This window comes from Electrophorus electricus, chromosome 6, assembly GCF_013358815.1.
Source record: "Electrophorus electricus isolate fEleEle1 chromosome 6, fEleEle1.pri, whole genome shotgun sequence".
NCBI classification, from domain to species: Eukaryota; Metazoa; Chordata; class Actinopteri; order Gymnotiformes; family Gymnotidae; genus Electrophorus; species Electrophorus electricus.
In genome coordinates, this window is record NC_049540.1 from 7,080,583 (window position 1) to 7,107,338 (window position 26,756).

Consider the following 26,756-nt stretch of genomic DNA (forward strand, 5'->3'; position numbering starts at 1 on the left):
GATCAGACTAGGGCTCATTGTCACATGTTTTATTCTGGCTCTCCTTACTCCCAAACTAAATAATTGCTATCAGACAAACCATCACGACAGGCCCGCTTGTCCTGCACACAGGGAGTAGAACCTTATGCAGTTACTCCATTAGTAAAGTGAGATATTATATTTTGAATAAACGTTGTGCATTTGTGATAGCCAAACCCATGGCAGGGTTAGTTGTCAAACAGCATGGGGCCAGTTATCACAACTATTCTAACTTTTACCTATAATAGAAGACTATTCAAAATAGAAATAAACTGATTAAATTAAACAGATTAAAAAGCAATGATTGAAAAAACTAATCAAATGACATTTCAGAGAATAGACATTGATATATTTGAATATAAAACTGATCTAATTGTTCAGTTCACTTAAACAAACATTAGAATATTTATGGCATAGTATCAAATTGTTTGATTTATATTTGCACCCTAAATTCAAGGAACAGTAACACATCTTGAAATTACAAGGTGAAGTCATAAGTAACAACCATCTCCATCATGAATGTGATGACCCTCCTCATCTTAAATGTGACAGCCATATTAAAGGGCAGGTTATTTACTTCAACATTGATCAAATGGTTCAAACACTTATATGACTTTCCCCAGTATTTTAGTGAAAAAGTGTATTGCAAGGAATTTTCATTTTCTTCTTTTTAACAGCATAAAACAACTGACTCTCAAAAATTAATTTATGGTATGAAAAATGAACCTTACTTTAGATCACTTGTGACCAAAGAAAGAGAGAGAGAGAGAGAGAGAGAGAGAGAGAGAGAGAGAGAGAGAGAGAGAGAGAGAGAGAGAGAGAGAGAAGACAAATGGCTTCTGTCCTCAAAGCTTAACATTTCAGTATGAATATTTCTATATAGTTCCCCATAGTTTACAGAGTATTAGCAATGTGAGAACCAACCCCTGTTACAACCAACCCTGGCCTCCCCTATGTATATCACAGCAGGCATATATGATGAGAACATTCATGAAGTTATAAGATGTCATGTGCCTTTTTGACATTCGACAACACACATGTGACATGCAGTATAATTATCACGAAAAATGAGGCGGATCAGGGAGTTTGCTCAGATCACTTTGAAAGATCCCATTATTCCACCACAGAGTGAGAGGTGCAGCTTCTGATCTTCTGATGTTGTTTTTCTCCATGTGACAGATGAGCACCCACTCACAGATCCCCAGTCTCATCCAGCGGCACTATCTCCCCTAATAGCCATCATCTCATGAGAGACAGGACAATGATAAGAGACAGCTGATAGAATTACTGGATATGAATTAGACTTCTCAGGATCCTTGTGGCTTTCATTGTTTAGAGGGCAAATAGTTTTACATTATGCCATTATACACACATGCACACACACGCACACACAGACACACACAAATGTGTGTGTCTGTGTGTGTGTGTGTGTGTGTGTGTGGTTGTGTGTGTGTCTGTGTGTGTGCATGCGTAGATGTGCTTGTGTTCATTCCAAATCATGGTCTATAATTTCATCCACTCTTGCAGGCCCCGTTTGTTCAGTCTTCAGTCACAGTCTAACATAAATTACAAAGAGCTCTAATAAATAATTTCAGTAAGTTATTTATTACCATTCCCCTTTCATAGGACAGCAGAGGAGAATGGAAAGTAAGGCATTCTTACATCTGTCCAGACTACTTGACATTTGTAATACATCATGAATGTGACACTATTGCCTGAAGTTTTTGGCTGTGTAAATGACAGACTCTTAAATTGTGTAAAGTGCAGACCACATTTATTGCTCACTTTATCATTCTCTGTTTTCTCTGATTTATTGTATTACCCCTGTTTTGCTCCTGGTTGTTGCCCACTGGGTTAAATGAAGACCTGAACCACTTTGTGAGTGTCACCTGAAGATCACTGACATTTACTCCTCCACCAGAGCAGAACAATATAGGACAATCATTTTCTTGTTCCTTGTCCACATCCGTCAGTGGAAAATCAATACCTTCAGAACGCTGATCATCAAATTGACATTCATTGCCAAAGAGTGAAAAAACAGTGAAAGAGCCAGGAAGAGAAGAGTAATACATGGACACATAGTGCTCATGAAGAGGTTCTACACAAAATATAATAAACACCACCAGGATGATACCACCAACATGGGATGAGGACATTGCTTTAAACCTCTAGAGGAGCATCAGGTGTCTGCGGGTTTTCTGTTTTTCTAAGACAGCAACACAAACATCACAACATAAACCAGCAGGCCAGGAGGTTGGGATGGGATGAACAGCAAAGGAGGAACAAGGCAAACAAATTATGAAAACACCATCAAAGAACAAAGCTTGTAATATGTTATCTGACTATTCACAGTGCTTCCTGGCTTGTTTTGGTTCTTGACAAGGTCTGAGGATGGGTTTAAGAAGGCTTTTGACCTCTTGAACTGGATCCCATATTTTTAAGGGCCCACTGTGTCAGACAAAGTGCTGAAGCCTAGTTTAAAACAGTTATTATGATGATGAATGGTTCGGTCATCCAGATCTCAGGGGATTTGCCCGAGTTATGTATAGCTGTATGAATACTACTTATAAAGTTAGTGCATGCACTTGAAGGTTGACTCATACCACAGTACTGTGTCCCAGTTTGTATTCCTAAATGAAACACTGACAAAATGCCTTTAGCTAAAACACAAACACTTAAATGTAAACTCATTGGTGAATATAATTTATGCAGTTGACTTTGCCTGAACTACCTTTATAAATACTTTCCATTACTTTTGATTTGATCAAGACATGTTGTATTGATTAAAATATAGAATGCATTGCTTTTCATTTGCAGAATGTGTCGACACTCTCCAGCTAAGCACATGTTTGCTCTCGAAGCTAAAGAACTGCTCAATGAACTCATGTGACTGAACCCCGAATGTTTTCCCCACAGCGAGTCAATTGCACCAGACGTGCACACAAATTAACTGAGATGGAATTAACGTCGGGAGCAATCGTTACTGAAAGGTCTGACGCGACCCGCAGCCCGACCCCTACGTTCTGCACGGACGCTAAGTGAGTTATCGCAACACTTCCAAATGCTCTAATCACATCGAGACTGTAGGGGCTTTGCTGGGCTCCAGGACTCGCGAGGGGAAAACAGAGTCGACAGTAAACAAGGACGACCAAGGGCAGTGTTCACACTGGGACCACATCAAGCCCAAACCCTACACGCTGCTCACCTGTGGAGTACCACCTTCTCTAACTAAGTCTACACAATGACTGATTGAACACCTTCAGTCCTTTAAGAGTAATGTTTTGGTATTGGTCAGAACTATAGGGCAACAGATAAGAACGGCAGCATATCCTCGTTATTGTGAAGCCCAACTCACTGCAGGTTTGTAGATATGTTGCGATATATTTCATCTCAGAGTAGCAGTGAAACTTAAGCTATTTAACTGTACAGGCGCAGTCTCCTCGTTTTATGCTCCAGCGTGCATGTAGCCAACACAACACACTTGGCAGGAGTAAACCTAAAACAAGCTCTAACCAGGCAGTACACATTTCTCATTTCTTATCCTTTATCTATTAGCCTTCAAGTCTCGAATAAGTCTCTGTGGTAATGATAGTGCCATTTGACCTTAATAACCCTTAACGACCACTTAATTAAAATCTGCTTAAGATATGCAAGCATTCTGCAACATGAATAACATATTTGTTTTTGAGATGCCAGACTGATTTCAGTGATCGATTGATTGCTAGATGTCCCTTAGTTGCATCATGTCCATTGTTCTACTCTTCTGTGAGGGATTAATGTCTTTGACTGAGTGTGTAAGATCTGCACAATGTTCAAAACATCTTCCAAAAGCTCACTTCACTTCCTGCAAAAGAATCATGTTGGCCCAAACATTCAACGCTTCTGGATTTTGAGTTTTTTTCTCTCTCTAACTGCATACACTAACCAGAGCCTTGGTTCCCATAAGCATTATTTGACAGATTCGGATATAATAGCAATGCAAATAACACCTTTAGCCCTATCTTGACCAGTCTTGACCTTACACAAAGATTCTTCTGAAATGACATTGCAAGTATAACTTTTAACATTATATCAAACAAAGAATATAATGGGGAAAAAAAATCAACATACATTTTAGACACAGAATATAATGAAATACAACAGTAACTGTCAGATAAATTAAAACAGTTTTTAGGCAAAGATCTTTTGCAGACTAACTATGTAGCTATCACTTTTAGAGTGCTCCAGTCATCTAAACCCTCCAACCATTTAGCATGTCCTCCATTGTCATGTGATTTTGTTCAGAGCCTACTGGAGCTGCTTGGCGAAACTGAGAGAAAAGAAAATGCCAAATCGCGTTTCAAAACACTCAGAGGTTATTCCTCATTTTGACACCACACATTAACAAGTGCACTGAATTCAACATGAAGTCATTTTGTGAGCTTGGTCTGGTCTTTCATTCATTACCAGCTGAGATCCAGGAAATACAACTAGCTGCGTGGCCCACAGATTGTAAGATTGTTATAAGATTAATCACAAATGATTGCTAGATGGTTGTTTGAAGTGGTAGCTCATTTCAAAGCTTCATTATACAAGACCTGTAAGATTAGCCAGCACACTGCCCTATAAAATGTGTGTGTCTAGAGTGTGTCTGTTCAGAATGTGTGGATGTGTCCAGAGTGTGTAGGGGGTATCCAGAAAACATCTGTGTCCAGAGCATGTCTGTTTCCAGACCTGTGTCCAGAGCTATGTGTGTCCAGAGGTGTGTGTGTGCAGAGCTATGTGCTCTGTAATAAAATTAATTTGTGTATATCCAGTTTATATGTGTCCAGAGCCTGTATGTGTTTAAACAGAATTTAACAAGAGAAGTACCAGTGTCATGCTAATTCCATCCCATTAGTTTTTTAATGTTATATAAGCTAACTGTAAACCCAGAACCATTCAGCCCCATTAAAGGGTTAATTTAATTCAATGAACTGATTTTGATTTTAATCAAATAATGATTGTAATTAATCTGAAATTAATCTTTGTATAGCACTTGGTTCAATTAAAATCATAATCCTCATGCAAATAAGTATGAGAGGTTAGCTGGTTGCCTGCTGTGAAAGGGTAATGAAGGATATGCGCTGCTACTAAAGACATACATTCATAAATACACATTTTTTGGACCACAGTGATCCCTCAATCATTATACAAGCATAAGGAATTCTAAATAGAAATTCTGAAGGCAATAAAAGGGGCTTTAACTTTATCTCACCCCTCCTTCCCACCCTTCTTACACATTTTAAAACATTGTTAATAATTAATTATGACTGGACATGGATAATTTACTTATTGGAGGAAAGTAGTATAGGTTTATTAAAACATTTTCCATGTTTAGATCCAGACTGTAACCTCTGCTGTTTTTGTTTTTTGCTGTTTTCAGTGCATTGTTAGGAGCAACATGTCCATTGATATGCATCTGAGGTGACAGCAAAAATAATCTGTGTTCTCCAGAGAGTGCTAGCACAGTCCAGTCCAGCTCTGACCACCAGTGCAGCGATGCTGGATCTTCCATGATACAGTGCCTTACCACCTCAGCTGATAAAACCGATTACATTCTGATCATATGTGAGCGTCTATCAGAACAGGGGCAATGAACAGCGCTCCTGCAGAAAGCCCAATCAATACAGAGCCAATCAATATTCCCAATAGAAACTGGCATGGTAAACTGTATCATAGATGAGCTTCTGGGGGTTTTCCTGCTGCTCTGTTAGTTTATGAGATTATATCTTTTCATGCTTGGAGACAATAAGATTATGGTTTGCGTATGATTTAGTGGTTTACTGATATACCAATTTCAGCTATTGAACAGAGCAGCCAAAGGTGAGTCCAAAATTGTTTTCTACAAAATTTAATATAGAGGGAGAGATTGTTTCAGCTATAGCATATTTGTTAAACCAGAACTAACATTACAATTCAAATAATGCATTTTAATGCATTAAACAACAAAAAAAAAGAAACAGTTCTGAAAATGAAGAGTACCAGAGTTCTTTAAAGGTCTCCTTTAAGACATTGCCCATTCATAGTGGTACATATAGTATTAACAGAGTGAGTCTACTTCTGCTCTGGGTCAGAAAAGTATTACTGAGTTTTTAAAGATATGAATACAGGTATTGCAACTCCACCAGTACCACAAAATATTTACAATCTATGTGATTAGAAAACACAATAATTGGCAAAGTCTAGTGGTGTTTGGTTTAACATTTAAAAATAACAGGAATAAGTGGAGCTGTATACTCTGTATACCCTTGTGGTCTTAATGAACTTTTTCATGTTACCCTATATTTAAGTTTCAGCATCAATATAAATGTGCAGTTTTTAAAGGGCTTAAGCCCACATGGCTGAATAATTTAAAGACTCAGCCTGTGAACCTGTGATGAGATCTGCTGAGACAGACTTCAAAGATCTACATTAATCTCCACAGTGAAGAGGACGACTCGGACTACTCTCTCTGCCCATTGTCTTCCACGGCGCGTGAGGCACGACTGAAAACCTCAAAGCGCCTGCACCTTTTCCCTGAGCTCCGCTAAGACGTTTTCCGCGTCTTCGTGTCACTGCGCTGCCAGTCATCAAGAAAGAAACCAACCCAGAGCCGCATAGACGAGGGAAAGCAGGCCGTCGGCGCTCGGTGTGTTCAGATCGAAACAGCTCGCACGCGAGCCAGGAGCGTTAGAGAGCGCGAGGCGGGAGACGTGCCGTCAGGCTGCAGTAGTCGAGCGTGCGGAAGGGTCTGACAGGATCCCACACGGGACCGCTTGCACATCTATAGGTGTCAGAACAGATGTTAATGTTTTGGAGAACATTTTTTTTCCCCACTCTTCCTTATTTATGCTAGATCCATGCTCCCAAAGTATAAAGCAAAAATAAACAAATAAACTCTCTCTTTTTGTCTCTATTGCGTTCTCTCTCTCACACACATTTTGTAAAAAACAAAAACAAAAAAACAACAACAACAACAACAAAACTCCACATATAATCCATTAAGCAGAAATAGAAATGACTCTATTCTTTTGTATTTCTATAAGACATTGATATCCAGCCCGTTAGTTCTTACCTAATAATAAAATTCTGGTTAAAAAAAAAAAGTAAAACAACGATTTTGGCTGAATTTTGCACTAGGCGACTGTGTGGGCGCGGGCGCGCGTCATCAGTAGACCCGTGTATTTGGCGAGGATAGGCGCGCGTCTTGGGAATATACTGCAGAGAAGAAACGAAGGTGAAACAATTTTTCCGCTTTCCCTCGAGCAAGTTCCTATATGCCACGAGCCAGGTCAATTAAACCAAAAAGGAGTCGATGTTCTGTACACTTATAGCTAACCAGTGTAACCATTGCACTGCTGTTTTTTTTTTCAACATTTAATAGATTTCCTTTTGCACGTTTGATGAAGTTAGTGAAGGATGTTTAACCCAGCGGTGAATGGAATTTTTCAAGATACTCGGAATGCAATACTAGAGACCGTTTAACTACCTGTAGGATTGCATCAAGAGCGTAGTGGATGGCATCGACTCAGGAGAAAACGGGGATCAGTGTTAGCCTTCTGTGAATCACGGGGATCAGTATTAGCCTAGTGTGACTCACACTTATCTCTCTGCTTAAACGGTGTCTTCCACGGACATTTCTCAGCTATCGTCTTAATATGTCTGCCTGGTAATCTGTGTATTTACAAGGAAACCTCCTTCGAACGAAAACGAATGGAACCCCCGTGACCAACGGAGAACTGACTCCGCGTTGCTCCAAAATACGCGTGCGGACGCGTTGCATTTATCAGTCACAATTTGTTCATAATCAGAGAATGGAAGATTATTGGCAATAACCGAATGGCATGTATGTCTGATCCAATCGACTGTTAATAGTAAGTGTCGCGTATACATTCGCCATTTTATCTGAGTGAACTCGAGAATTTTCATTACCTCCAACGAGCCTAATGCAAAGAAATCAGACACTTCGATGGAGTGACCGTTCCTCAATGGAGCCGCTCAAGTGATTTCACCTAAACCAAAACACCACATGCCCTCTTAGGGATATTACAACGAGCGCTATGTAGTGAAGTTTGCGGCGGACAAACTACGACGTGCTTTATGAAGTCTGAGTGTTGGTTTGCCTTCGCAGCAATGCCAGTGCGTGCCGTGACCTCTAGGTTCATGTACAGGGGACTTTGCTCTATTCCAGATATCCTCTCATACCGGACACCTGTCAGCCTCCCCGAAGACGAAGTAGAGGGTAGGTTTCTTTTATTTTTTGAGACATTTGTCGCGGTGTTTCTGCGTTTTGAAGCGCTAGTACTGTTAATACTTTGCTTAGAACTGGAATTCCAGCACCATGGAGAGTTCCCGTGCGACGGACCCCTCCGGCTCCCAAAAGGGCAGATCCGATATGCGGGTATAATTCTTTGCAAACTGAAGAGACGATAATTTTGCATTGTTAGAATGTTTTAAACAGTTGCATTTATAGTGCTCAGTGAACCGTCTTGCATGGGAAAGAAGAAGATATCGTCAGGGGCATATTTAATTTGCCATGCATTTCAAACCCTGCATGAGATATTATTTGTTAGTCGGCGTATATTTCACAGTGCAGCTATTGACATTCCGCTTAATTTTGATTAGATTAATGTTTCTACACAACAGCGTTCAACCCGAGACTGACGAAGCAACTGACGAAACTGAATATTATGGTGGAACCTGTTGTGGGGCTCCGAAAATTACCATCGCCGGTGTTAAATGAAGTAGCATCTGTCTCAAGTAGCAAATTTTGTGCACATATGAGCTCATTCTGGCTGAAAGTATTTTCTCAGCCCATCTTGACTGTGTTTAAAGATGCTGTTCAAAGAATCCACTGTGTCTGCAAATTAAATCACTTATTTGGTCGTTTAATATTTGAAGCAAAGACGTAGAAGAATTCTGTTATATGTTCTAAGAATAAGTTCCGTCGGGGTTTTGAATGTAACTGAATCAGCAGAATAAATGAAGTGCCCAGCCATATTAAAGAGTCCAGGTTTATGTAGTTGAAGCGGATACAATTATTAAGCGTCTCTACTTCATGAATGAAACATGCAAATGTAAGATTTATTCTGGGCACTTATAATTTTCCAAGCTTTCACTATTATTCTCTAAGCAAAGAAGAGCACGTGTCTGTTTAGGACAGAGAATGCAGCACAGAGAAATTGATGATAATGCTGCACATGCTGCCTCTGCAGAAATCCGAGAGGCCTTCAAAGTGTTTGACCGAGATGGGAATGGCTTCATCTCAAAGCAGGAGCTGGGTATGGCCATGAGATCTCTGGGCTACATGCCAAATGAGGTGGAGCTGGAGGTTATCATCAAGAGACTGGACATGGATGGTACTTCAGATCTCCAACCCCTGCACACATCATTCCACTCCACTGGTTGTTTGCTTTGTTGTTCTGTCACTTTCAGACAACTGCTATACATACAGTAGGTCATTAATACCAATATTATGACTTTGATCACAATCACAATGCCTTTGATTATGATCTCAGTTTGCTTTGAGTCTTTCAACCCCGAACGTCACAAGACTTAAGTAAACGCCACAAAATTTAAGTAGTCACTTTTATAACTCTTGAACATAATTTTGCCTTGCATGTTTCATTTGCAAACAGATGATTCTTAAAAGTTAAACATGGTACATTCAGCTTGATTTTTGCATCTGTTATCTATGTTTCATGGAACCATGTGGTCAGGCTGGCATGTGGTTTGTGCAGGTGATGGCCAGGTTGGCTTTGAGGAGTTTGTAACACTTCTCGGGCCCAAGCTCACCACGACTGGCATGCCCGACAAGTTTCACGGAGCAGACTTTGACTCCATATTCTGGAAGGTATGCAGTGTTGCAACCCTGAAGCTTAAACCTGCTATGTTAACATTGTAATTTCCATTAGCTTGAAGTCCCAGTTCTGCCTCATTGCTATCGTCTGACATCTTGCAGAAAATTATTCAGACATTAGTCACACATGGTGATTATGGTGCAGCCATTCTAATAAACTTGATCTGAATGGAATGCTGAGTGTATTTTTATGTCATTACTTTTGGTCAGAAATATTATGCTTTCTATACTTTATATTCAGTGTAACATCTGCAATAAGACCTTAGTGGTGTTTTTTTGCACATTTAACATAAAACCTGTTAACACTCTTTTTGCATGAGTTCTTATTTCTGGTTATCAACTCTGTAAAAGACAATTCATACATTATTTACACATTGCCATTCCATTGCTGGCTCTTCTGCCTTTCCAATAAAAACTGATTTAAATCGAACATTTTCTCAGTCAGCGCTGTGCGGTAGGAAAATTCTTCTTCCTAAATTTCACATGCAGTGTGACATATCTGCACTAAGACGTCAGTGGCACTTCTGCTTGGACATTTATGATATAAAACCTCATCCCAAAGCCTCTGCTGTTATCTGGAAGCTGTAGGTAATGTTTCTTCCCATTTGACATGCATTTCATTAGTGCGATATGCAGAAGCTGACGGTAGACGAACTGAAGAGACTGCTCTATGACACTTTCTGCGACCACTTGACGATGAAAGACATCGAGAACATCATCATGACCGAGGAGAGCCATGTGAACAGCTCAGAATGCCAAGTTGATATTGACAGTAAGTCTCTGCACACCCACAATTCAATTACAACATTCATCATCTATTGACAGTGGCCATCTCTATTAGACCCTCTTTCCGTGTGTTCACATGCGCATCTCTATATCATTATGAAGTGCCACTAATTTTTGTCAATCAATCCAAGCTGTCAAGTCCACTGATGCAATTTCAAAGGCGTAGTTCAGTGAATGCTTCTGAAGGGTTGGACAATATTCTATTTATAGCAAGATGATATTGTTGAATTAATTGTCCTGGGGATAGAGTGGAGCTCAAGGCCATTGAAAAGGGGATTGAGGGGTTTGCATCAGTCCTGTTTTTGGGAATTCTACAGTTTCTACAAAAAGAAGGACTCGTTCTCTCTTGAACAGCATAGAAAGCATTTAATGATCTTCCAGTAGCTTTTGTAGTCACTGTCATAACCAACCAACCAACCAAACAAGCAGCATCTGATCAAAATATGTAGCATAATAATATAAGGGCCTGTTTGTGCGCCACAGAAATGTCCTATGGCCACGGATATATAATGATGCATGGCTATGTATTAACGGCTTTGGGCATTTTAACTTTTTGTCTTACTTTCTCCATCTCTGTCTCAAAGCAAGCCCCATGCAACAAGTCAAGCACACATGTGTGCGAAAGAGCTTGATTTGTGCCTTCGCCATTGCGTTCATCATCAGCGTCATGCTTATTGCAGCCAATCAGATGCTCAGAAGAGGGATGAAGTGAATGGCTCCATCCAATCAAATATTCAATTGTCCATGTATGCCCTTCAGTGTTTTTAAGGACAGAGACAAAAGGTTGAGACAAACATGGAATATCAATGTGTGATGTAAATGCATGTTCTGTTCAACTGTGTCAAAGTTTATGTAACTGATATACTGATATCTGATACACTGATACAAGGCAGTAGAATGACAGGAGAGATGTAGTAATTCTGTAGCTTTTCTCTACTAGACCTTTGGTCTCATTAACAAAGAATGAAGGGCATGCAATCTCCATGCATTAATACAGACATGTGTTAATAAGGGTGCGCATTAATATGGGCGTACTGTAAAATGCACATCTTTATATGGGTTTGGGATCTATTCATATATGTTCATAAATATGTGTTGCAATAGATTGCAGTCATGCATTCAGCTAGTGTTACAAAACACATCAGGAAGATGCAATGAGAAGGGACAAAGACCAAAAAAAAATTAAAAAAATAAAGGAATTCTGAATGAATAAATGAGAAATATCCACAGAGTAAACAAATACACACTAGGGTTCGGCTGATAGACAATGCCATCATCCGTCAACGATGGCCGACACATCACGACGCCGAGGCAGATTCGTGATGGCACACCACCCACAACCCCCCCAGCCTCACTCCCCCTCTACACTGACAGCAGTATACAGCCTTACCCGCTATAATTCAGGTCTCTGCTTATAATGTTGAAAACTATATATTTGTTAGACCTACCTTATTTTATTCATGCAGTCATTTACAAATAAAACGTATATAAACTATAGAAACAGGAAAAAAAAACAATATTAATAAACTTATTTAGGCATCAGCTTCAGTCAAAACTGGAATGGGGAAAGTTCAAATTTATTATTTATTCTCACTGATTCTCACAGATGTAAATTTAGTTTTCTGAAAATACCTGTTCTTTCTGATTGTGATCTAAAATAAGAGGCTGTTTGGATCATCAGTGTGTAATCTAAAACCATTCCAAATCTTCACATTTTGGTTTGTGCCATAGTCATTGGTTCATTAATGTGCTTATCTATAAAGGGGGCAGGGGCAGGAGTCACCGATCTTCCCCTTTGGTGTTCGTAAAATCCCTGGTTATGGGGAAAAATGCTCAATTAATCAGTCTTATTAATGTCATGATAATATATTTCACCTGTTGTCAGTAGATGTAAGCCCACAGCTAAGACTGATCTTTATGGCTGCCTCAGCATATAGCAGTCATTATGCAAATTTACCTTAATACAAGAGGCAGTTTATAGCACTTTCTTTACCTTTATTTTCTAAATGAGCTTTACTATCACAAGGCTGAAGGCAATGTAGATTGTATATCTGCATTTCAAAGCAGATGTATTGTGGACCCTTTTTTATGTGCAAGGGTACATCTTAGATTTTCAAAGAGGATTTGTGAAGTTTCACAGTAAATTAAATTACATAACCAGTCATTAGAATTAGAATAACTTTTAGTTATACAAATGTACACAGTACACAAGAGTTTAAGATCAGCGCAAGAACATACAAGATGCAACTTGAGATGAATTTCATAAATGAATGATAATAAGAAAAGGATGTGGCAAACATTTGGCTCAAAACACCAACAGAACAGGATGGAATGTACCATGTCCAAGTGTCCTGTTCAGATTTTACTTACACATTTGGCAATTACATATACAGCACTTGTAATGAAATAAATTTATCCAAAACTGATTCTCAGGTTCCTTTGCAGTCAGACATTTATTTTTATTTGTTTGAATAAAGAACAAATAAATAGCTGCTCAGCAAAAATACTCTTCTTTCTATTGTACCACTCAAACTTTATCTTCATGTTTTGGCCAAAACTATTTGTTCTGCAGAATACAAAAGCTGATTTGATCAGCAAGCTTTCTAATAAAACATACCAATGAATTATACAAACTGGGCCCAAACAACCTAATAGCCACTGCAATGCACCAGGGAATGATAACTTCCATACTTGAAGAGAAGAGCTTGATATCATAAATGGCAAGCATGCATAGTTCTTTCTGGCTTTAAAAAGTAAGCAAAAGCAATATTGAGCCTAAAAATGTGTCTCTATGCATTCTGCCTTCAACTCAGTATGAACTATATATTCTGTTGGTTATCTATATATTATTGATAATTTATGTATGTGTTGTTAATCTCAGTGCCTGAACAGCAGGAGAGATTATGTTCCGTATGTCTAAGGTTGTAAATCTAGTATGTTGTGCACTCTGTTGGAGGTAAATATAACCTATGTTGACTTGTTATTTAAACATAAATGACAAATTAGGCTGTCTCTGTTCATACTGTACACGTTTGATCCATGTTCTAGTCTGTGTTGTGTTCATTAGCACTGTATTTGTGTAAGTGAATGGACTTTGTCTGAAAGTTGCGTGAATGTTGAACTATGTTCAAGGTTCTTTTCTCCTTTCCCATTCTTCAGAGTCCTTCATCATGGTCACAGCTGACCACAACACAGCAAATAAGAACATGACAGCTTTATAACCTAATTGCATGTTAGGAAGAACATGACAGCTTTATAACCTAATTGCAGTGAAACTGAGGCACAAAAATATCAGTAAACTAAAGTTTACACAGTACTATTCAAAAAACCTGCAATTTGTAGCTTAATGTTTGTAAACTGAACATCTCACTGAGGCACGCGAAGAAGCTGGAGTCGCAGGTTAAGTAGAACGTAAGGTAGCACAGAACCAAGTGAAACTTTTTGAATTAGTGTATGTCTAAAGTTTTTTTTTTTTTACTTTTCAAGAAATCAGAATTTGGCAGTTTAAAGTTTGTAAACACTGGGCAACCCAAGTGTGGCACGTTATGAAGCTGGATTGTTCAGCCAGCTAAATTCTGGTTAATTTAAGGCATCACTGAGCTTGTTTTAAGAAAGCTTTGATTATTTCAAGACTACCATAAGGAGATCTTGTATAACCACCACCCACCCGATGCAAGAATGCTGAGTCTACTTATATGGAAAGTGATACAGTAATAATGATGTAACTTATGCTACAGTTTGCAGCTGCATGCATTTGTAATGTTTTGACTATTTTGATGTACTGTGTGACGTTCAAGTCAGAATCAGTGTTTGTATTTGAAATATGCAAAACTATACTTGTACGACAATTTACTGTGATCTACAACTAAGATTTCATGTACTTGGAAAGGATGTCAGGACATCACAAACATATCATAAATTCAACTCCCAAAGTTCAGTAACAATAATAATAGAATTCTTTTTATTCATCAATATGAGCAAAATGATTTAAACATGTTTAAATATCCACTTCTCAGGATGGGAGGGTGCTGGGGATTGCTTGCAAAGAAATTATATCAAATATTTAAAGTTTATTTTACTTATATTTTGTTAACAAATATTTTTTAACAGATTGCTTGAAGTTTAATATTAATTAGGTTTTCAGCTTCCATTTCTAGCATCTTTTTGTGAGCATCATAATAAAGTGTAAGATTTAGCCACATTCACACAGGCTTGCTCATGTAATCAGAGGTAACAGTATTACATTACTGTAACACCATGCACATCTCATCTGTAAATTGCATCAAAAACATTGAGAAAAATCCAGGAACTACAATGGGCTGAAATGTGCTAACTTTTCATGTAAATGTATAATGTAAGCAAACGAAATAAACTGGTGGTGTTTATTGTTCACATTTATTCATGAAATTAAATAAACAACATAATGGACAGATGCTACACTGAGGAACCAAGGACCGCTCAAAGAGCAGTTTAAAAATAACCACACCCTCACTGTGGACACCTGGTCTTTTGCTCATGTTCCTGAAGTAATTATGAATGGGTGCATGTGCACATTTTAATTAAAACAAAAATAATAACAACTAAATGACATTTTAGCATTCTGTCTACCCAAAGAAATTGTGTCCATAAACACAAACACCTACCTAGCATGGCAGTTGGCAAGTAGCTCTAGCAACTCCCTCTTCCCCTCTCTCTCACACAGACGCATCAACCAATCAACCCCAGCCCCACCACCCTGACACACTAGATCGATGGTAAGACATTCAATTGGTTGCTGGCACACACAGAGTCTGCACAAAATCTCCAGACACTATGAGAAGATACAGAGGCAGCAAGATGATTCATTTACTTTGTTTGGATCTTATTCAACACAGAGGACCTTTTTCACCCTGCAAATTGGAATATACGCCAGTCCAATACAATATTCATCAGAGTCAATCCAGGGCCAGTGCCAAGATCCAGAAGGTTGCGTGCCCACACACATCACAGGCTGAAACAATTGGGAGCAAATTGAAAATGCTCCGCCGAAAGACTTCAAGCAACGCCTATGATTCAGAAGGCTTAGTAAAGCAACGGTCTGCTTCCTGGACCACTGTGCTCCCAAAGCAGGCAAACTGCACCCGACATTAAATGCAGCTAGATAATTACACAGACTTTCCTCATCCCCTGAGACCCTGTTTAAAAGCGAAAGATTCGCTATTGAAACAACTTCAAAAGAAAATCAGTGAAGACCGGTCTAGGTAGTGAGCATGTACAAAGGATACATTTATAATAACTACGACATTAACCTGTCTAACTAAGACATTAGTTGCATATTCTAACAAACTAAAAGAGGCCTCTGGAAAGCCAAAAAATACATTTCTGAAAACATCTAGAAACAATGCACTGAACAAAAATAAAAATCCAGTAAAATAACAGTATAGAAGTGACTTATAAATAACCTATATGAAGATTTGAGTTTAACCCCAGTCACTGCAGGTTGTCCGTCTGTGAACACCTGGGTGTGGAGGAAGGAGAGAGGGTGGGAGGTCTGGGATGGACAGCAGGAACGGAGGAACATCCACGTTGTCAATTCCTGAGCTCTCCTCCACCTTTACAATCCTGAGACAAACACAGGGCCCAAGCCATATTACAGAGTGCCATACTAGATAGAGAGAGGTGTACTCAAGAGAGGCGTACTTGAGAAGCTGTACTAGAGAGAGGGCCATACTAGAAAGATTGTATTAGATAGAGAGCATCTATACCTGGTACAGTGAGGCTGTACCAAATACAGAGGGCCACACTAGTGAGACTATACTAGATACAGAGTTCCATACTGATGAGGCTGTACCAGATAGAGGGGGACGTACTATTGAGGCTGTATTACATATAGAAGTCCATGCTATATAGAGGGTGGCACTAGATAAAGATGGCTATATGAGATAGAGAATGCCATACTAGATAAAGGTGTATTAAAGTGGGTCATGCAAGACAGACAGCCACACTAGACAGTGTATTTAGACATGATACTAGAGAGCAGTAGTAGTGGAGGGGCATAATAGAGTACACTAGATATACAATGATGTGCCAAAAGTCATGGGATAGCAGTATATAAATCGATTATGAAGTGGCATTATCCCAAGTGAATGGCTTGAGAACGGCCACACCTGTAGAAGTTGAGAGGTGTTATTTTGTGCGTAAGACTGAACACTGGCCAGGGTTCTCAGGGCAAGGCGTGAATTACTGGAGTTTGCGCGAGGTATGTTAGCGGGTGCTAGATGGATGGGATGTTCCATTTGCAAAGCTGTGCAGGAATTTAACATTCCTTGATCCACAGTGTCATGTGTGCATTGTGAATACATCACAGAAGGCATTGCCACCCCCAGTGGAAAGCACAGTGGCCGCCCATAGGTGCTTAATTGTGACCGACAGCGTCTGGCTAGAATTGTCTGCGAACAGACAAGCATCTCACATCCACATTCAATGTAGGAGACTACACAGATATATCGCACAGGTCAGTGCCGAGTTCTTCCACGAGATATGGGAGAAGAAGAGCCAGCAGAGTGCCTCTGTTAATACCACAACACTGGAGACAGTGCTTCACCTGAGCTTGTGAGGTTCTTAACTGGAAACTAGAGGACTGGCAACATGTGGCGTGGGCCAATGAGTCACAGTACCAATTGTTTTGAGCTAATGGAAGGGGTCATGTGTGGAATAGACCCTTTGAAGCCATTAGACTCCAGTTTTCAACAAGGCACTGTGCAGGCTGGTGATGGTTCCATACTGGTATGGGGTATGTTCTCATGGCATGAATTGGACCCACTGGTCCACTTAAAACACGTCATTGACTGGTGCCGGCTACATTCCACTGATTGGTGAACATTTGCAGTCCTTCATGGACTTCATGTACCCCCACACTGATTGGATATTCCAGCAGGACAATGCACTATTCAATCGGGCCCAAGTTGCACAGAACTGGTTTGATGAGAATTCTGGAGAGTTCAGATGAATTATGTGGCCTGCACATTTGCCCAACATGAGCCCAATTGAGCATTATGGGATTTGGTGGAGAGGTCCATTTGCACCAGAGATTCTGCCCCTACAAAAACCATGGAGCTGTGGGTGGCTATCCAGACGGCATGGCTCAACATCCCTCCAGGCATATTCCATCCACTTGTGTAATTAATGACATTCTGGGTTACTGAACTTCGCTGGGCTAGAGGGGCCCTACATGATACTAGATCCTGTCCCATGACTTTTGGCATGTCAGTGTACTAAATAGCAGTACTAGAGAAGGCAGGGCCATAAGTTGTACAAGATATACTATACTAGACAGCAGTTAGAGAAGACAGGGCTATCACAGAGAGTATTAAATATACAAGACTGCAGTACAAAAGAAGGTGGGGCCATAATATTGAGTATCAGACATACTAGACAGCAGTACTAGATAAAGTAAGGCAATAATAGTGAGTACTAGAAATACTAAGCAGCAGTATTAGAGAAGGCTGCTGGCTTGTTGGTGAAGTTCACATACATGAGTTTCATTGCAAATCTGCTACTGCGGACATTATGTAAATGCCTGTGGCTGATATCTCAGGACAACACATCACGTCTCCTTAAATAGTAACCTCTGTGGCTATATTAAAAAAAAGTTCTGAAAGTTATGAATTTTAATTAAGCAACACCCTTATGAATCATAAAAATTCTTACTGACCCAGGAATTTTGAGATATTAAAAAAAAAAGGGCATGACTAGTTTTATATCCACCATTCAGCAAATTTTCTATTAAAAACAAAAATGAAATTTAGTAAGACATTGGTCAAAAACCATCCAAACTGGCTCATCACCTTCGACAAGCATTTGAAATGTAATACTTTGTATCGAATGGCAAATTGCAAATGACAAAAAATGTGAATTGTCTCATGGATCCTAGCTGAGAACGCTTGAGGTGTGTTGATAATATTCTGATGAGCATGCTTGACTGACAGTGCACAGTTACAGCCTCAAGCAAGGAAAGTCAAAATTATACAGACACATGCATGAACCTATCAATGAGAATTTTGCAAATAATTCTGAATTTCCAGAACCTTATAAGCATAATTCAATTCACAGTTACTGATGGAATGGTAGATGTTTTGTTTTCTATCAGGATGAAAACAAAACTATAGGCTTAGACTCAAACGGATAGCTCTTGAAGGGGCTTCACTGCAAAATAATAGAGCCTAGCACTAACTCATTTTATATTTAGACTATGTCAGTGTAGCCTATTTTGAAAAAAAATTTAAGAAAGTTTTACCCAACATGAGGAGTAACTATTTTATATCAGAAGGGGAGGAATTGTGGCAAAACAAATTAGAAATTTATTGCACTTGGAAGCAGTATTTATAGCACACATTTTGTATATGTACATTCTGTGTTGAGAAAAAGCAAGATCAATGTAATTAGAGATTTAGGCTCCCCAAATCAGATTTCCCTGCAATCTGCCATGACACACTAATAATAGTTTTACATCAGCTGGCATTATACACTTGCAAAGGTCTAGAGCTAGAACCAGGCGAAGACAGTGAACAATGCAGCCAGGATCCTCTGAAAGCTTGTTTAATCAGCATTTCTCCTGAGAAACCCCGAGCACTTTCAAATATTAGCATAATGAATTGCAGCACTACCTTTTATTACAATTATTTAAAAAAAAAGCATTATTATAACTACAAATTATCATTACTTATGTTATTGTTATTATAATAAATGTTTGCCTAAACACAAGGTCTTCAATTCTTGGGTCATTCACAGTGAAACACTTTTAAGCCATCAAAAGATATGATGTCTTTAATTACCTCCCGGTCATCATGGCAGCCCTCTTCTTCTCTCTCCTGGAGAGCCACTCCTCTAGCGAAGGCTCACGGGAAACGTCCTGTTTGTCTGGGTCCACCTTTTGCCATCTTTCGTCTTACAACAGACAGGGAATTACTTATTTACTTTTCAAACCTTCCCAACATCTGAAGCTCAAAACAGTTTAACACTGAAGAGCACAGCCTTGTCCACACATCGACTACTATAGATCCATAACAAAGACAATCCATACATTTTTTTATGTTGTAAACTTTTCTTTTCAGCACTTCAGCTTCCTTCAGACAGCCGAACATGTGCAGTACACACATCACTGTGTCACATTCACCTCTGGGCAGGGCAGCCATCTGGACCAATTAACTCCATTCCTCATCTGCCAGCTTCTCAGAGTAATGGGTCTCCAGTTGTTTTAACTCATTCTGTCCCAATAAGGACGCTTTTACTTCAGTGCAAAGCTGACTGGACACTTTTCAGCGAGAATGGACAAACTACATAAAGTAAATGGACCAGGAGACCAACTAGTCCTTTTGTTTCCAAAGAGCCTAAGTGGGTGGTGCCAGCGTGTCATGGTAGATACCTGTAGCTGATTGTGACACAGAGCACTTCTGATTGGTGGGTTGTGCTTTCTTGATTTGCACAGTGACATGCTTTTCAGCCACTATGTGGCAACAAGCCCAGTTTTGAAGCCAAACTTACACCAGCCATGCTGCCTATATGCCCTTTCATTAAGCAAAACAAAACATGGCGGAACAACCCAAAACAGTGAGGATCTCACCATTAATATGTTGTTCCAAAGCTTTCATATCCTTTTCAGATAAATGTGAGTAACGGCAGCTGGGGCCAAAAACGCATTGGCCTGTAGGAAAAAGAAATAAAGTAAGAAAGAGAGAGCGATATATCAATAGTACAACTACATAACAATACACTTACAGTAATACATCAGTTAGGCATCACACACTGCCAACATCATCAAGAAAGCAGTATGAACAGTATGGGTTTACTCATCAACTGCACTGAGTGAAAGCACAGGAGTGAGTGAGTGATGGGGTGAAGCCATAGCCTGAGGGACAGTGAGTAACTCAATGAACCCCACTATAATGTTTGTCTCCCTTTTACAAGTATTCCCTATTAAATTTTATTAGTTTTATTTTATATTGTATTGTGCTATGGCAACAATGTACTGATATAGTCATATCAATAAAACTAAACTGAATTTGATTGAGAGAAAGCGAGAGCGGCACGGCGAGAGAGAGAGAGAGAGAGAGAGAGAGAGAGAGAATGAGAACGCGATGACTGATAAAACGGGCGACACAGAGGGGCATACCTGTCTGGAGAAACTTTCTACACGGTTGCTTGGCTCGCTCATCTTGCAAAATTGCTGTAGCATCTAAAAATACATAAACAGACATAAATTTCCCTAAGGTAAAGTGATTCGTTAGGCGTGTGAAGGTCCACGCACAGTGCCGCAATCCTACCTCGGAAGTTATCGAACCACGCCTTTTTAGCTCTGTGGTGTTGTACGCCGTTCAAGTGCTTCTTTCTGTTGTGCAAGGTGTCTTGAAAGCTACGATCACAATAGTCGCAGTAATACCGTTTACCCATTACTCATGATAAACAACAAACGTCAACATTACGAGCTCATCTTTCGCAAATATCCGTTTTAAAAAAAACGTGAAACGCACACAGACGTTTGTTGACTACACAACAGACCAAACATGGCGGACTTACACACGCAAGCGCGACCTTCGGACGAAAAAAAAAACCCCTAGTGAACAGCGCTCTCTGGCGTACAGTTTAACGCACAAACCAATATTTCAAATGTGTGCTTTGACCTCTTGAAGACCTTTGGGAATAGAATATGGCACACAAACAATTATAAGAAATACTATGACTAGCACATCTAAATGAGCTAAATGAACCTGTTTGGATAAGAATAACCGTAACAATAGATCATATTCAAATATCGTAAATATTTAAGTCAGTGGAGTACATAGTAAAATGTAATTAAATTGATCTCAATTTCTAATTAAGTTAAAGTTCCGGTTTCCAATTATTTTTTAGCACTAGCAAGTAAAAAATGAAAAATGTTGCAAAAAAAATTACGTTACAAGAAACCCCAGCCACTTTAATATATTCAGCAATGACACGCAAACACACACACACACACACACATATATATATATATATATATATATATATATATATATATATATATATATATATATATATATATATATATATATATATATAACATTTATTTTTATTTTATTTATTTTTTAAGATTTTTTATTTATTTCCCCCAGCGCTGTTTTTGTTGGCGCTGATCGCAATTTGTAGCTCTTTGCACACTCCTCCCACCAGGTGGCGTTACTCAGCCAACACCCGCGTCCAAACTCTGCCCATTTGTTTTGCGTACTGAAAATAGAACGCGTTCCTAGTAGCGACCGAAGAGCGATGGGCGCACGCGACAGAGTTTGACTTCCCACGCGCGAGTCCTTCGCCCTAGAAGCGACCCACAGCTGGGTTCCGTAAGCCTCGCGTCTGACTGACCCCTGGTGGACTCCGCAACGGTTCAGGTATAGCCAGTATAGCCGTGGATCGGTGACATCGTGGCTAACGATGGCGAAAAACACACTGTCTTCGCGATTCAGAAAGGTGGACATAGACGAGTTCGATGACAACAAATTTGTGGACGACCACGACGAGGCAGCGGAGCAGCAAGGTCCAGACACGACAGAGGTCGATGACCTCATCAGACAATATCCTTTCAAGTGCACACCTGGTAATGTTGTTGAGTTCGTGTTATGCCTTTGACAAGGGCGGACTGGTTTTTGTTATGGCAGCGTGTTGTCACCACTCGCTTGTCGGATTGTTCATAACTACAGCTTGCTCGTGAAATCTTTACAGACTTCAATGCCGCAAGGTGTTTCAACAATTTATTTTCCAATGATTAATTATTCTCTCAGAAATGTGGGTTAACTGGGCAAATGAAGGGGGGGGGGGGGAACAGAATAAACGCCAAAATGGTTCTTAAAAAGCTTTAAAATAACTTTTTTCAAATGTGATGTTAAACAGTAAACGTTGTTAGCCTATTAACGTTCTTTAAAACAGCTTGTTGGGTGTCAGTACAAGTTTTAAAATATTGAGTGGAACTGTAGTATTTGAAACTCATTTGCTGTTGTGCCTTTTTACGCTAGAGTGTTCACACTTTTTAGCACATATGGGTGTCACGGACTGGTGTTTCTTTAGGGCTGACGTCAAATTTCTTAAAATAGTTTAAAACTGGGTGTTGAATAGTAAACTATATCGCAATTCAGAAAGGTGGACGAGTTTGATGAGGATAAATTTGTAGATGACCGTGACGAGGCATCTGAACAACAGCAGTCCAGATGAGGCAGATGTTGATGACCTCATCAGACAATATCCTGTCAAGCTGTTATTCTGCCCTGGCCTTAGGAGTCTAGGACAGTGTAGATCTGCAGTGTAGGATGTGGTGGATCCTGCTTGGTTTGGAGCTGTGGGCCCATCACTACGGGCCATAAATGGCTGTTGTGGACAAAGTCCTATGATTTGCATGGGGACATTTTCCTTTGGCTCTGTATGGCAGCTGTGAGGTTGGTTGCTGCTGATGGTATCTGGAGCAGCGCTAGCTTGTTAAAGCATGGGAGCTCAACCCAGCAGCTTTATGAAGATGTTATCTAACACAGTTTTAGGGACATAGTAAAAAACACAGACTGGTATCATGGACTTCACATTTGCACATTTAGTGTGAGTATAGAACTTTTTTGCTTGTATCTCTCTGTGTTTTCTTAACAATTGCACAGCAGAAGCACAAATTATCTGTAATCTGGAGAGCAAACACCTTAGATAGCATAAGAGGCAGCAGACTGTAATCATGTTCCTAACACTAGATCCACTAGATACCTTGCTTCTATAGTAACAGTGTTAGGGGAATTGGGACAGCGCATGTCATAGCATAAATACTGAAGCTCCAGTTCATCTGGAAACACATACAAACCCCCAGGGGTTTGTATATCTACTCATCTCTGGTAGAGAGTCTGTGTAGTCCTGTTCCTCCAGTAATTATTTTGGACTTTAAATGTGCTTCATTCTTTCCTGTAATCGTCTTATTACAGTGTAATTAAAGTTATTGTTTGGCATGTTCTTTCTGTACAGAACATCATGGCCTGATGCCACCACCTGTTTCTCATATGTAACACTGTGTATAAATGGCCTTAAGAGGGCCCAACTCCCAAGATGTAGTTTTCTTCCCTTTTATGGTCCCAAGAGACTAACTATTTTGAGAGTTTTATGCATTAGCCAACAGTGATAACAAAAGGATGTACAATAACAAGTTTATTCAAACTTCAACAGCATTCACCAACCTTTTGTCTAGTGGATAACAACAGCAGGGGAAGTTGGTGTTTCAACTGCTCTCCTTCTCCCTTTCCTTTCTTCCTCAACCTTCTCTGAGCTGCAGAGCGTGAGGCGGTTCAGGCAAGTTAACCAGGTCTGTAAGTGCAAAAAGCCACTCGGACTGTAAACGTTTCAGAGCTCCATTTATCATGATGAAGTGGAAGCCTATGGGAAGAGCCGTTCATCTTAATCTTAAGTAGAACACAGTAAAAAAGGGGAGGCCTAGGGACATGAAGTTTGTAAGGTTTTGGGACACAGGGCAAGTGTTGGAAAGTTGGCTGTCTGGGGAGGTTCTCCCTCCTCCACCTATATTTTGCTTCTATGCTGAGATCCTCTATTTCTGTATCTAGGTCGTGGAATAGGACCTTTCCCACATGACCTGATAGTAATGTAATAGTAATGTTTTTTTTTTTTAATTAAAACTGACGAGATCCTAAGCCTTCTTCATGTTGAACTCTGTATAGTATATCCTCTAAATAAAGAACTACAGGCAACACTGAGGAGCTCCATCAGCCAAGCCTCCCCCAGAGCTGGGCTCAGCTGCTCTGCCTCCCCCACAGCTGGATTTGCCCTGCAAGGAAGTTTCCTTCCTTCCTCCTCCTTTTCATATTTGTCTGCTATTTGGATTTATTTGGCTGATAATAGTGACAGGTGAAGATGAACACACAAATTCTGCTTCTGCATGAGATTAACAGATCTTTTTAGTTCTTGCAAAAGTCCATGTTGACAGCTTCCTTAACCCAGCTGCAGTGCACAGGGAAAATGATGTCTGCTTTTCGTGCTGTGTTGCGGAATCCTCCAATCAACAGCAAGAGCCCAGCAATAAAGGTGAAGAGTCCTCTGAGTGCATGTGAAATTATGCTGTGGTTTATTAACATAATTCTGTGGTCAGTGTCATCCCCCCCTCCCCGGCCGGTGGCCTGGGTTAAATCTACAGCCTTTGCACTAATTTCTGCACTTCTTATTTCTCTCCTCTGTCTCTCAGGAGAGGGCTCAGCTGGTGGTGATGAAGGTGCTCACTTCCTTCAGAAGCAGTGACATCGAGCCTGCGGTCAAATCCTTGGACAGGGACGGCGTTGACCTGCTCATGAAGTACATCTACAGGGGCTTCGAGAAGCCCTCTGACAACAGCAGCGCCATCCTTCTGCACTGGCACGAAAAGGTAGCACAGCATCCTCCACACACCGCAGGGTTATCCAATGCATTCACAAATTGTGGGTGCTTCTCCAAAAAAAAATGAGTTTGTGTCCTTACTTTCATGCTTGAACGCGTCCCTCTGTGTCCCCAGGCTTTTGCTGCTGGGGGGCTGGGCTCCATCGTTCGAGTTATGACATCCAGAAAGACGGTATGACAGATTGGAAAGTCCCGTAAAGATACACCTCTGGGCAGGCAGCCGAAGACACACCGGCTTTCTCAGCAAAGGGAAAACACTGTCACTGATTCTCTCGCAGCTAATGAAGAGAAGAAACCTGTGAACTGTTTAGAGACGAAGTGAAACAGAGCTGTTCCTTATCACTTGTGGAAACAGTAACATGCTATGAGGCCGGGAAGGGGTTGATTTCTTACAAGCTACAATAAATTATTTGAGTATTTGAGAACAAATAAGATGTGAAGGTGTAAAAAAACGACAAAACCCTGTGCTAAGAGCAGTGCATTACTGATGGGTTGTTACAGGGACACTGGTGCTGTCATTGAGTGGATGACAGGTAGATGAGTGTGAAAGAGGAACAAAGCATGGTCGCACAAGTGTGTGTGCGCTATTCAGTTCTATTAATTCTGTCCCATTTGACTCTCAATCCCTTCTCATACATCTTACATATACAACATTTTTGCAAATGCTGTCATGCAGTGTGACAATCTGGGTGCTCCCTGGGAATTTAACCTATAATTCTGGTGTTACTAGCACCTTGCTCCACCTGCTCCGGCCCTCTTTTGTTTCGTGTAGTGTGTGTAGTGATGGAGAGGCATCACTCAAGAATAAGCCTGACCCTGACACTGACCCTCACACCACTCATCAAGCTGCTTAGCCGAGGCGTGACATACCAACGTTTTGATTGCTACATTAAGGAAACATGAACACAGAAACACTAAATGGGAAAAGGTTTTTTTAAACTGGCTATAATGACCATAGGACTGGATATCGAAGAAGCATATTTATTTTTACATTTATTTATTTAATTTAGGTAGTGCCTTTCTTGTACCCATGTTTGCTTCACAAAGAATTCATAGCGAAGGGGAAAAGGAGAAAGGAGGAGAAAAACAGCAGGGAGAGAAAGTAGCAGAGGGCTGACAGAAAAGGCAAGTCTGAGATGTGAAGGCTGTAACAGAAGAACTGTTGCAGAGAGAGTGGGGGAGGATATTAACCAGGGCAACTGATGAAGAACAGGCACAATGAGCAGATCTCTGTGTCAGTAGTCTGTGTGTTTCAGCAGCAGAGTTTTGAGTGTATTTAAGTCTGTTTAGATATTGGGCAGGAAGACCTATGAAAGGGGGACTTACAATAAATCACTACAGGAGCTGATGAAGGCATGGACTAGAGTTTTAGCATCATTAATACTCAGATAAGGGGCGGATATGGACAATATTGTGGAGATGAAAAGTGAGAAATGAGATGATGAAACTGGAGATAGTGTAGCATTTGTTAAGATTAACACTGAAGCACAAACAAATCACAGCACACAATAAACAAAACAATCATTAAATTTTTAATATTCTTAAATAGCATTCTGAAAAACAAAACAAAACACTTGCATGTTTTGGTATTACATTTTTTTTTCCTTGTTCTTTTTTCATCTTAGGAACATCAAGAGTAATTTGGCAACAGGTGGACAATATACCACACTAAAAACAT

At 40.0% G+C, this 26,756-nt stretch overlaps 3 protein-coding genes across 3 annotated transcripts; 2 read left to right on the forward strand and 1 right to left on the reverse strand.

The window, feature by feature from the left end:
• Window positions 1-7,235: 7,235 nt before the first annotated feature.
• On the forward strand, window positions 7,236-15,293 carry cabp7b (calcium binding protein 7b). Its single transcript, XM_027020034.2, has 5 exons — window positions 7,236-8,260; window positions 9,234-9,377; window positions 9,759-9,871; window positions 10,502-10,649; window positions 11,248-15,293. Exons 1-5 carry the CDS (start codon window positions 8,119-8,121, stop codon window positions 11,373-11,375), a joined length of 675 nt encoding a protein of 224 aa, XP_026875835.1. The 5' UTR covers window positions 7,236-8,118; the 3' UTR covers window positions 11,376-15,293.
• On the reverse strand, window positions 15,040-21,226 carry zmat5 (zinc finger, matrin-type 5). The gene is made up of 5 exons (XM_027020035.2): window positions 20,965-21,226; window positions 20,814-20,876; window positions 20,265-20,345; window positions 19,477-19,588; window positions 15,040-16,264 (listed from the first exon to the last, which is right to left on the reverse strand). The coding sequence occupies exons 1-5, from the start codon at window positions 21,089-21,091 to the stop codon at window positions 16,123-16,125; spliced, it is 525 nt and encodes a 174-aa protein (XP_026875836.1). The 5' UTR covers window positions 21,092-21,226; the 3' UTR covers window positions 15,040-16,122.
• A 675-nt stretch (window positions 21,227-21,901) lies between these two features.
• arpc5lb (actin related protein 2/3 complex, subunit 5-like, b) lies at window positions 21,902-25,549 on the forward strand. The gene is made up of 4 exons (XM_027020026.2): window positions 21,902-22,248; window positions 24,661-24,733; window positions 24,891-25,067; window positions 25,194-25,549. Exons 1-4 carry the CDS (start codon window positions 22,109-22,111, stop codon window positions 25,254-25,256), a joined length of 453 nt encoding a protein of 150 aa, XP_026875827.1. The 5' UTR covers window positions 21,902-22,108; the 3' UTR covers window positions 25,257-25,549.
• The last annotated feature ends 1,207 nt before the right edge of the window (window positions 25,550-26,756 follow it).